Below are 13,150 nucleotides of genomic sequence, written 5' to 3' on the forward strand. Positions count from 1 at the left end.
ATGTCACTTTACTGTTGGCATGATGGCTCTGAAGGCAAATGGACACATTGAACCGCAGTAGATAGTGGGAACATAACAGGATGGGAAAATCATGGGAGAGATGCAAAGTGGTATGAAATCCTTGAGTTTTCAGATTGTACCTAGAATTCTCTGTAATATCAAACTGCAAAACTCATGATTGTACAGCATGTAGTTAATGCTGAGCATAATACTGTAATTGTGTCATGTGAATGGGCCTTGCAATTTGGTTGAATTCATGTTGTTCTTAATGGCATAGAGCATTCTCATTGAGTTAGCAAAGTTTCCATTGGTTTTTTAAAAATCCATCTTACAGCATTTCTGTGAAGTTAGTTTTCTTTGAGATCTTCCTGCTAAACCTGAGCTGGAAGCATAAGGAGATTGATCAGAGAATAATAATGATGTCTGCAGGCACACACTCCAGATTTATGTTAGTGATTTAGATCCTAGTGGCATTGCATCTTATTACCATCCTGTTGAGTTGAGCCATTCTTTTGAATGCAACTAGAAGCTTGGTAACCCAGAGCTACATTTGTGAGATATGGGGAGGGGGGGCTACAGTGCACACAGCCTTTGCCTCTAGACATGTTCAAAGTGTTTTCATGTATTAGAATATCATGGAGTGATGTGCCATTGTCAAGATTAATTGTGTTTATTTTTTGCATTGTTGCTGGAGGACCACTCTTTGGTGACTGAAAAAATACCAATATTTGAGAAAGAAGAATAAGAATAATTAACAGACAAGGATTTACATTATTTAAAGCATTCTCAGAAAACATTTTTTTTAAAAAGTTCATGTTTGGTGTTATTTTAAGAACTTTTTAAACTTTATAAAGCAAAAGATTTTGAACTAGGTTAGGTTTATTTCATTTTACTTCATTTTGGATAATGTATCATGTAACAATTACACATTGCACAGCTGTATCAAATCCTAATCCATTTATTGTTCCTTCTTGAAGATCTGATGACACACCTGGTCTTCACATGTCAGCTCCTGCAACATTAAAGCCATTGGTGAGCCCAGACATTTTTTATTTGTATTTCCTGTATTCATCATCTCTCTCCAAAAACTCAAAGATAAAACAGCTGAGCTGCTGCATTAACAGCGAGGCTGGGATATTAAAAGGAAAAGAGCAGTGTATTTTACAGAACCAATCAGCCAGCAAGCACTACAGGTTGAAGTAATTAGATTTTGACACTTGAATCGAGTTTTAAAAAGGATTAAAATGAAAAATGTATGGAAATTGCTCTGAAACAGTGGGACATTGCATAGTTTATTATTAACCAACATACTGTAATTTATTAAACTCAGTGAAGCAGTGAGGAAATTGTAAAAGGAGGGAAGGAAAAGCTTTAAAGATAACAGGAGGTAAGTGTGTTCTTTTGGTTTCTCAGCCCACTGTTTGCAGAATGTGGATTGTAACCTAGAGGGTTCTGCTGTTTGTTACAAATCTATCCAATGAAATTACTGGTCCATTTTGAATGTGTTTTGTAATGAAATAAATTAAATCTGTCACAGAGCAGGATAGCATAGTATTTTTTCCATCAATGCAAATGTGATTTTTAAATACAACTTACTGACTTCAGTGTAAATAGGTTCGCGCACATAGTATGAATGAAGGTAGAATTTTATGATTATAAAAACCTTTAGGATGAGCATATGAAAGGGCATCTTCACCCTTATTATTGTAAATATGTGAAATTAATTCCTTACTCCTTTCTACTGGAGCCACAGTGTTTGCAAATAATCAATTTTGTACTGGAACCACAGTGTTTGCAGCAACAAAACAGATAGTGACATATTCTAAGAGGATTTTTGCAGAGAGATAATCATCTTGGAATTCTCTTTCATTCTTTCTTTTGTAATTAACTGAAGATGAGGGAGAAAGCTGTTGCATAGTGTTTCTCCATCTGTATAAAGGAGGCAGTGATCCAGGTCACAGTTCATGACCTGTATAAAAGTCAAAACTTCACAAATGTTCGTGCACAAAATTATAAAAATATTGTGTATAAAATCAATGTGGTAGGAATTTAAAAAACCATACATTTTAGATAACCCATTCGAATGTTTGAGTTACAGTCTCACAGCTGCTGTCACAAACACACACTAAAGTTACGGGTAAGGAATGATATTTGTTCTGGTTCACAAAGCAAGAGACATGCAATATAGACAAACATACAGCAGCAGCAGTTAAAAGACTGTGACTCACACATTCAAATGGCTTATCTAGAATGTATTAGGTGGGTGGCATTCCCAGAATTTAATAGAAAAAAAACTCCTGCAGTTGTTATACTTTTGCCAATGTGGGTTGCTGAATGGTAGCTGATTAATTACTGAAATGTCATGACTTTCAAGAGGATCTAGAGCCCAGGGGTCAGTGGGGATGAGCAGATGAGGGCTGGGGTAGCTGACTGTATTTTGCTACCTGAAACAAAGCCATGTGCAGAAGCAAACTAGATTGGAGCTGAATCTTCTACGTTGAACACAGCCCTACAGAAAAAAATCTTCGTGTTTTGGCTTTCAGGTCTTTTCCTGGGGTCATTTGGGGTGCTAATGCTGACAATTGCAATGGATAGATCCCATCAGCATTAGTTTCTTAATTGTGGTTATCATTATTTTCTTTGGGTGAGCAGATGAAGACTGATATATGACAAATATTCTGTCTTGCAAAAACTAGAGCTGGTAGAGGAGAACTGGCATCATTTATGGAATTGGCAGGTCAAATATACCCATAAACAGGGTTAACCTTTGAGACACCAAAATGTGTGTTGGCCAGTGTGATAGCAAAGTCTCCTCCACTGTACCTCAGGGTGACAATAGGGCATTTTAATGGGGACAGGCTGGGAAGAAAGAGAAGTCTTACCAAGAAAAGACAGAAGACTGCCATTGCTGCACAACAGCCTGAAACACATGCCTCACTCTGCCTAATGGCCATGACTCTTCCCACATAAGGGACAGATTAAGCTCAGTCATGCTATTTTGGTAACATTGAAGCTTCCTATAGTCTAAGGAGCTTTATCATTATATTTTTATTGCAGAAATAGGGTATAATAATACGCATCTTCTTTTTCCATAATTGGATAATTTGTTTATTTGATATATGTATTGCAAAATGCAGCAACCAGGATATATGTATTTCAATTGAAAGGGTGTTTTAAACTACTTTTTGAACTCCCAATTTATTTCCAGGACAAATTCCAATTGCTTTTAAATCACTTGGCTTTGGAATATGGGAAAAACCACTTTCTTCCACATGAATTTTGCCAAATCAAAAACTTGAAACAAGGACTGGCCTATGGCAGCATCCCGGTTATACAGTTCTATCTCAATGGAAATCAAATTTTCTCTCTCTTCAGAGGCAGTAAAATATATTTATTTTGATGTGTTTTTAAAATTCTGGTGTTAAATTTTTAATATCTTAATTCCTCCTGGATCTCAGTAATATGCCTCAAACCAAGACAGACTCTTGCTCCTTCTAGTCGGGCAGAATAAATATTTGCAACCCTTCTGCATCCAAGTAATTCAGGGGACCAGGCATGGAGTTGTCTCATTTAATTCTTTCAACTATTTAAAAAACAGCAACTAGTCTAAAGTCACCTAGTGAGCATGTTTTGATGTTTCTATGGATTCACATCGTAGCAGACAAGTGACTGATGGAAAAAACAGAATAATGGAACAGAAAGGAGATACCAAAGCAGTTTCAAAATAACTTTTCATAGAATTATGAAAGCAGAATGAGGAGGAAAGGATTTTTTTAAATTCCTGGGAATGGCACATAACTTCATTGCAGTGTAGCCATTGCTATACATCTTGAACCAATGATTTCAACTCTTACCTGATGCAATTTGTCTCCTTCAATCCAGTGCTTCCATCCTCTGTTATTCTTTTCACCTTTCTGTACACAGACTAGTTTATCTCCATCCCAGCTTACTAATGTCTGTAAGGTTCAAATTATAAAATTCAACAACATTCTATATATTTTTTAAAAAAACAAAAAGCCCTTGATTTTTCCAATGTATACCAGAGACATCATTTTACTTTACTATTGTATATAATGGGATGAGCAAGCATGTGGGTGGTGGTTCTGGAACTAAATGCCAGCAGATGTCAAGAGCTTACTGTATTTTATATAGGACCACCTCTTTCATAAGTGAACATCCTCCAGTCTTTACTGACTGGGCAGCAGTAATTATGGTCAATGGTGGTCTGAGGACCCCAAAGCAGTTGGCTGACAGTACCAATTCTTCTTGTACAAATTCTGGTGTGAGGGGGAATTGTAACAGGGACTTTACTTTTGCTGTCATAATGATGATTGCTTATGGGAGCTGGCAGAAATCTGAGTCACCTGCTTCTCAACTGAGGTTAACAGACCCTAGTCAATTCCTATGGTGATTGTGGAGGTCCAACTGGGAGGCACTACATAGCTAAGTATTATGGTTACAGTTACAGCTAAGTAAATTCCATCTATAGTAGTAATTTCAAAATTTTGACATTTATATATGCATACATATTTTATGTAAATAATATCAGGTATAGTTCTTTTATTGGTGACACAAAATATTTCTATGTTTTGGTAATGTGGAATTGCATTCTCCCATAAGAACATTTCTATTTTAGTATTTCACATACTTGTCCTCCCTCATTTTATCTTTTAGTTGCTTGAATACTAATCACAGTAACATTACCTAATCCTGAGAATGGATCATTTTCAGCACTCATGACAAATTACTGTTCTGAGAATTGTTGAAGAGGAAATCCTGTCAATTTAAGTTTAAAGGTCTCTCTTTAGATAGTCATTTAAATGGAATGTACTTGTTGAATAGCCTTTCTCAGTCACATCTTCTAATAGACATAACCACCTAAATCAAATACTAATCCCGACTAGAGTACACAATTGAATCAATAGGTATTTGGTAAATCAAGAGATACGTAAATTCTCTTTCATGGTATATATGCCTGATGGGGATAATGTATCATTACAGATGTTCTTGGGCTGCAAGTTCTCCCATTTGTCACTCTTGCTGGGTTGATTCAGGGCCCTTCCACACAGTTGTATAACCTAGAACATCAAAGCAGATAATTCACAATATCTGCTTTGAACTGAGTTCACACTGCTATATAATCCAGTTCAAAGTAGATAATGTGGGATTTTATGCAGCTGTGTGGAAAGTGCCTAAGGCTGGATCTGATTAGTGTTCCCGGGATCTGTTACCAGATTATCCATTTTGAACTGGATTATGAGTCTATACTGCCAGATAATCTGGGATAAGAAGATAATCTGGGATAAGATTCAGTCTAGGAGTATTAGTACTTGCAGTTCAAGAACATCTGACTACAAGAATCCCACCCTCGTATCAGTTGTTGTCAACAGTACAATTCGGGGTGGGGAAGGGGGGAAGCTGGAAACTCTTGCCTAGTGGTATAATACAATAGTGGTGATATGAACCCTAGGGCTTCTTTGAATTATAAATTCTTTAAATGTTTCTTTTTCTCTTTGTTAGCTCTCTTAACTATGACTGCGAGTGGGAGAAAACATAACCTCTGTATACCCGATGGCTGTCTGGCAACTTCCCACATGTCTGCACTGAAAAGTGCAGAGGTGCAGAATGGCTCTCTTAAATATAATTAATTCCTGCTATTCCTGCAAAACTCGCAGTGTGCTGGTGTGGGAATGTTGGATAGAAATCATGCTGATAAGGAATCAGATAGAATTATAAGAGAAATAAGATGCTTTTTCTTCTCTCTGTCAGATAACAGCAGTGAGATAGGAGGAGAAAATTGAGGTTGCAGAAAGTTCAGGGAAGAGGCAGTTTTGTTCCTAGATAGGACTGGTAAAGGATGGCTTTGACAGAGATATGAGGATTGTACTGTGATGTCAGGGTATAGAAAGGTCAAGATGTTGACAATGAATAGTGAATTTCTCTCCATCCTCCTTGAGAAAAATATACTTAGGCAAGTGCAATGTTTGCCATTTCATTCTACAGATGTCATAGAGAGCCATATGGCCACAGCTTACATTTGATCTCTTTTCACTTGTTTTCTCACTTTTAAAATCAGGAATAACATTAAGTCCAATGCAGAAATGCATATATTGTAAAACATGGGAAATGAGATCTTGAGGCTGGCATGAAGACTTTTCCTTGCACTCATTATGTTCCACGGTCGAAACTAGTACAATAAAAATGCTGATCTACATTTGGTTAGTATATTTTATGGGTTCCATCATTACAAAGTACAGTAATTATAGCTATCTTGATATTGCTTAGCCACATACAGCTTGCCTTTTACCTGTGAAATGTTGGAGACAGACATAAAATTCAGTGTGCTCATGGTGAAAAAAAAGAATTAAAAATGATTTACCACAAGGAGGACACTTCAGGAAGTTGTCATAGGGCATCCAGACAGCACTTAAAATGCATGAGTGCCCGCATTTTTATCTAGAGCATACAAACAATGCCTTTGGTAGAAACAAACTTCTTCAGGACAAATCAGGAAAACTCTGGTTTGTTCCGAAGTAATTTGACACCTGGAAATACCCAGCTCTTTCCAGCTGTGGTTGCTATGTGGATTGGGCCCGGGGAACATGTCGCATGACTTCTGGTCCCAATCCACACAGCTGGCTTGGAATTTTTGGGCTCCTCGAGCCAGAAAACCCCAAGACAGTCCCCCTCTCAACCCCCACTTTTAAAAGCCTTTAAAAAGAAAATAACTTACCCAGTCATGATTCCCCCTTCTCTGGAGCTCTCCATGTGTGTAGAAATCATGGGCCAGGAGAAACGAGGAGGAGGAAAACCGCTCCTGCCCCCCCTCTCCTGGCACGTCATTTCTACATGACAGGAGAGCTCCAGAGAAGGGGGAATGGCAACCGGGTTAGTTATTTTTCAGTTTTAAGGCTTTTTTTGGGGGGGGGGGGATGTGTTTTGCATCTGACTGGCCTGCTGGAAAGTCCAACCCTCCCCCAGCAAAGTGAGGATATTGGGGGGATCAGTGTGAAATTTAATCATGGCCCAATTGGGTTTAAGAAACCTGATTGGGCCCGGGTAAAAGTCATGTGTAGAACCGGCTATTGTCATTAATGAAAAAGTTTGTCACTGCAGGTGAAAAGATTGTATTGCCTAGAAGTTTGATACTACAATAACTGCTTGAATCTTTATTTTTTGGGGATTTTTTTCATGTTAGAAGCAACTTGAGAAAGTGCACTTCTGGTGTGAGATAATTGGTCGTCCGCAAGGACGTTGCCCAGGGGATGCCTGGATGTTTTACCATCCTGTCCGAGGCTTCTCTCATGTCCCCACATGGGAAGCTGGACCTGACTGATGAGAGCTCACCTCGTCTCATGAATTCAAACTGCCAAGCTTCAGGTCAGCAGTTCAACTGGCACAAGAGTTTAACCCATTGTGCCACCATGGCTCCATGTGGGATGAAGTGATGATATGTAAGCATCTGGAACCATGAAGAGTTAGAAACTAATGAAAAAGTAATTCTCTTGCTGTCACAGCTCTGAAAATTTGTCACTATTTACATCTCAAAAATAAATAGTTGCGAAAGCCAACCATCCACAAACTACATCCAAAATTTAAAATGCAGATCACTGCTTCTTTATAAGTAAACACTTCTTTTGGCATTTTTAATTTGCTTTCAACCTGCTTTCTGAATATCAGATGCTGATATTGACTGCTGTGTAAATGGAAAAGAAATCATAGGTTTCTACCTTCACTGTGCGGTTGTCAAGCCCCTTTGTATGCTCTTCAAATTCCTCTCCTACGGTGAAATTCACTTCATAGTTCCTGAAGGTACTCAGTGTCTTTGTCTTGAAATTGTTTCCTTCTTGAACAAATTCTTTTGTTTGTTTCAGGTGCTTTGCAATCTTACGGGTAGCAAAGTCAATATCTGTAGAGTGGAGCAAAAGATATTCATGCTAACAAACTGAATTCAAACTTATAATAATATTCATTGAAAGAAATAAAGCAGAGACATATTTTTGAGGTTTACTGGATCCTACTATCAGCGTTTGCTTCAGAAAGCACTTTCTGTGTAGTGGAAAGACCACTTTGTTCAAATGGTACATGCATGTCAGTTTTTAGCAGAAATTTAGTACAAGAATCAGATTAGTTTAGCAATTAATACATTGCATTAGCGATGGGAAGGCTTTGAAGTTCACTGGGTGACCTCGGGTCAGTAGCCAATGTTTATCAGACTCTCAAGAGTTGTTTTGGGAATAGAAATGGGGAGAGAGGATCATATTCATAGCCACTGGTTCCTTTGAGGAAAGGCAGGAATTAGATATAATAAATAGGCAGGGATGTAATTGCATCTTTATATATTTGGAAGTCATTACCAAGAAACACATTGGGGCTTATTTCTCAGAAAATACACGCATTTGGCTGTAAGAAATCATTTTAAAGGGAGACACATAAAAAGAAACTCAAGCAGCCAAGCCAACATCATCTCAAACTGCTTATGTATAGAAGAAAATTATGGGATAGTATGTTGTCAAGAGAATGAAGGAAACAAGTTTGAGCATTTATTTTCAAGTGACACAAGGAAACTCCATTCATTTCAAGGCAAAAAAAGTCAATGGTGCCCAAAACCCTCTTGATATTGGCATATATGTCTTTTGCCTTTCCCTCAGAAATAAAAAAATCGACTATTTGCCAGAGAACCCTTTATTGATGTTCTTTTGTTGCTTTTCAAAGAATCAGTAGGCTCTCTTGTCTTCCACTTTCTGCCTTCCCATTTTGAATGGGGGATGTATCTACACTGTAGAATTCATGTAGTTTGATAACAGTAATGCTATGGAACTATAGGAGTTGTAGTTTTACGAGGTCTTTAGCCTTCTCTGCCAAAGAACAATGGTGACTCACCAAATTACAGATCCCAAGATTCTACACCACTGAGCCATGGCAGTTAAAATAGTGTCAAACCGCATTAATTCTACAGTTTATATGTACCTCCAAGTCTCTCTTTACTCAAGCTCATTGAGAGCAGTGTTGCAGTTGGAATACAGAGCAGGTCAGCAGTTGCACCCAGAGAAAACAGTTTCCTGGGTCCAGTTCTGTTCAACATCTTTATTAATGACTTAGATGAAGGGTTAGATGGCATGAGCATCAAGTTTGCAGATGACACCAAATTGGGAGGGATTGCTAATATTCCAGAAGACAGGAGCATAATTCAAAACTATCTTAACAGATTAGAGAGATGGGCCAAAACTAACAAAATGAAGTTCAGTAATGAGAAATGCAAGATACTCCTTTTAGGCAGAAAAATGAAATGCGAAAATACAGAATAGGGAACGCCTGGCTCTGCAGTAGTGCATGTGAAAAAGATCTTGGAGCTCTTGTGGACAAGTTAAACATGAGCCAACAATGTGATGCAGTGGCTAAAAAAGCCAATGGGATTTTGGCTTTCTAGACATGGCATCCCTGTTTAGAAACAGGGATACCACGCTAGCTTCCTATTCTGCCTTGGTCACACCACACCTGCAATACTGTATTCAATTCTAGCACCACAATTGAAGGGAGATGTTGACAAGCTAGAATGTGTCCAGAGGAGGGCAACTAAAATGATCAGGGGTCTGGAAAACAAGCCCTATGAGGAGAAATTTAAAAAGCTGGGCATGTTTAGCCTGCAGAAAAGAGGGCTGAGAAGAGACATGATAACCATGTATAAATATGTGAGGGGAAGTCATAGGGAGAAGGGAGCAGGCTTGTTTTCTTTTGCCATGTGAAACAATGGCTTCAAACTACAGGAAAGGAGATTCCACCTGAACATTAAGAAGAACTCCCTCACTGTGAGAGGCTCCTCCTCTGAGGGATTTTAAGCAAAGGCTCAATGTCCATCTGTCAGGGGTGCTTTGAGTGTGATTTTTCTGCTTCTTGGCAGGTGGTTGGACTGGATGACCCGCGAGGTCTCTTTCAACTCAATGATTCCATGATTCTATGAATGTCCACGAGAAAGCATGTAAACCATAACATGGTATATACTATTTTAATTGCACCTTTTTCCTATTTTGTCACATTATTTTGATTGCTGTGTATATTGTACATGAGATACACAAGGAATACTTCACCAGTTTTTTTATTCTCAGTGAGAAAAGCATATTCTAGCACACTGAAAATGGTAAAATGTCATGAGATCTTTTTGCATTTGAAGGTTTTTGTGTGATAGATTTCTTTGCACAAAAATTACTTTGCAGTACATTTTAAGTGTGTTTTGTGCAAAAACAGTAGTTTGCACAAGAGTCGCACTTCTGTACAAACAATTGTTTTCACAAAAATATCAAAATATGTGAAAAAATTCCAAAAGTGGAAATTACAGAAATCTCTTCTAATCTGATCCAAGAAGGGGAATTCTTTGTCCCCAAATACAAGAGTTAAATAAATATGCATATCCTAGTGTTCATACATCCTGGCCCTTACTTAGAGATAGGTATGTATAACAGACAGGTGTGTGTATACAAGGTATATCTATCTATAAACAAAGCTTCCACAACTCATGGTTGTTATTCCTGCTTTTGATAGATCCTATTCAGTTCTTTGCAGGTGCAGAAAATATGAATACAGGTTTCTCTTAATGAGGAAAAGTGGGAAAACAAGCCCAAATTCAGCCTTGCATCTCCTCAAATTTGATGGGTGCTAACAAAGCCAACTATACCAAGCATCTGTTCAGTGCTAACAACAGCAGACAACAAATGCTGTGTAATGTTTCTGTTTTCTCTTTTCTAGTTTATGTGTGGCTCTTAAATTGCAAGCCATTATGTAAACGGCCTTGCTTTGGCAGAAAGGTGGTATATAAATGTAGGGTTTGATCAAATAAATAAGAAAATAAGTGAGGTAAAACCTGCTACGCCTATAGGACATTGTCAATGTTGCAGTTTGGCAATTCTTTTTGTTTTTATTTTTAATCTGACTGCCAACCATAGCCCTTGGATTACTGATTTACAGCCAGGCCGGCTTTTATGAGCAAACACCAGCTGAGGACAAGGTGTCCTGGCTGCTGGGACATTGCAAGGACAATGTGACAGAATTTCAGAGGCAATACAAACATTCAAGATCCAGGTTAAACCAGGCTGTTTATTCCATATTCACCTCATCTCACTGTTCACTGAGTGTGGCCATGCTGTTGAAAACATCTTCCTGCAGCTGATACAGTTCTACTTCTCTGCTCCTGATATGTTAAGTGACAAGGTTTGTTTTTGTTGCTGAATGATCTACTAATCTAAATGTTAGAATAAACTGATTTTATCTCTTTGCCTCCTTAGGATACTGTGGTATAGGATGGCACACAAGCATTTGAATGAAATAAAGGTGAAACTGATTGTGGTATCTCTATAGTCTTTAGGACCACTTTCCTGTTACAGTCTGAGGAATTTGTAATAATTTTCCACATGTACCACCTGCATTTACTGTTATGTGGTTTTGCCAATTGGGTTGAAAATATAAACACTATCATACACAGTGGGTTTTCCAATTAATTGGAAAACTATTTTGGAAAATAGCACTGGTGGCTAACACATCATTAGAGGAGTGAATCCACTGAATTTAAAGTAACTATCCAAAGAGCAGAAACTATCTCTCCAATAAGTTCAGCAACTGGACAAGTAAATCTAGATTAAAATCTGGAACAGATTCTTTGCCCCACTCTCATGGAAGCCATTAGCTGCCCCTGTGTTTTGATCAGCATTACTTTTTAGCTGTTGACTATTTGCTTTCTTGTTGAATGGCCTCTCAACCTTTCCAGAGACAAAAGGAACAACAAAAAAATAACTGGCAAGGGATTTTTTAAGCAGATGCTTAAAAAAATCTCCAAAAATAAAAACTGGAGCTACTTTCTAATCTGATTTGTAGAAGGTATATCCATGGTCCTGCTTATATTAACTTCAAAGTATATTTGTTTAGAATTAGATCATTATATTTTAAAGGCAACATTTAAAACTGGGTTGAATTGTTTTAATACTTACCTAAAGCAATCATGTAACCTTCAAAGTTTTCATTGGATTCCATTTCCCACGTTCCATTGTAATCTGCAGGCATTGCAGCTAGGAGTTTCAATCCAAGGATGACTCAGATACAGAACTTTGAAGGGGACCTGAAACAAGAGCATCCTGTGATTCTGCCCCTTTTATATTTCTTTGTGTGAAGGTTATGGTTTCCAAGATAATAAAGTCTAAGGGTCAAGCAAGATAACATAAGCACAACTTTACTTTTCATTACCAAAGTTCAAGAGGACAGAACACATACAATAAATTGATTGCTGAGACTAGAAGTCAGAAGAAAATGATTTTGCAATAACCTTTGTAAAAGATAAAAGCCAGGAAGACAACAGAATACATTTATGAGAACATAACTTTGAAATATGCCAGAATGGCACGGAGTTTTTTTTTTAAAAAAACTGATTTTTTTGGTTTGTGTGTTCAGATAGGAACCTCTATCTTCTGTTCAATTGTATTGACATTTTGGATGCAGGAAGAATTCAAACTAATTCAAATATTAAAGTAATATATTTTCATGAGATCTTTCAAACCACAAGTCTGGAACAAAATAGGTATTCCATGGATACAACACCTACACTGCTGGTCAGCAGTCTCCCTTGCTCATCTGACCGAACCAGCCTTTGAGGTAGTAATGGGATTCTTCCAACTTGCTGAATTGGGAAATCAGCTTGCATGCTAAGATTGCTTTGTTTGTCACAGTAAGCCATACTCTATACATAGTTTCCTAGCCATTGTCATGTATTGTCTGTCTGCATGATGGTCCAACCCATGAGGCAAAGAGATCTTAATGGTTTCCTGGAGGCTCTTGGAGAACTCTCTAAAGTCCACCATGCCAAAAAATACTGCCTAGTTTCCAATATCCCTTTCTTAGGTCAGGCTCTAGAGCACATGGTGGCTTTCCAACTCCAGAGATTCCCAGATGAGATGTATCGTCTAACACTATTTCAATCAGGTTTCAAACTAATTATGGAATGTAAACACAGCTCAGCATCACTACTGTGTTAATGACAAGCAATGTTGTTTCACCTTTCCTTCTACTGCCAAAGTGCTAAACTGGGTTTGACTTTTGGGGTGATTCTACACAGACACTGTAATGCAGTTTGAGTTGGATGAAAATGAACTAGTTTTGCTGTGCAGTG

The 13,150-nt window shown here is 37.9% G+C and overlaps 1 protein-coding gene across 1 annotated transcript; it reads right to left on the bottom strand.

Moving 5' to 3' along the window:
* Window positions 1-861: 861 nt before the first annotated feature.
* On the bottom strand, window positions 862-12,136 carry RBP2 (retinol binding protein 2). The gene is made up of 4 exons (XM_060767916.2): window positions 11,979-12,136; window positions 7,731-7,909; window positions 3,855-3,956; window positions 862-1,012 (listed from the first exon to the last, which is right to left on the bottom strand). The coding sequence occupies exons 1-4, from the start codon at window positions 12,049-12,051 to the stop codon at window positions 959-961; spliced, it is 408 nt and encodes a 135-aa protein (XP_060623899.2). The 5' UTR covers window positions 12,052-12,136; the 3' UTR covers window positions 862-958.
* Between the last annotated feature and the right edge of the window lie 1,014 nt (window positions 12,137-13,150).

Source organism: Anolis sagrei, chromosome 3 (assembly GCF_037176765.1).
Source record: "Anolis sagrei isolate rAnoSag1 chromosome 3, rAnoSag1.mat, whole genome shotgun sequence".
NCBI lineage: Eukaryota > Metazoa > Chordata > Lepidosauria > Squamata > Dactyloidae > Anolis > Anolis sagrei.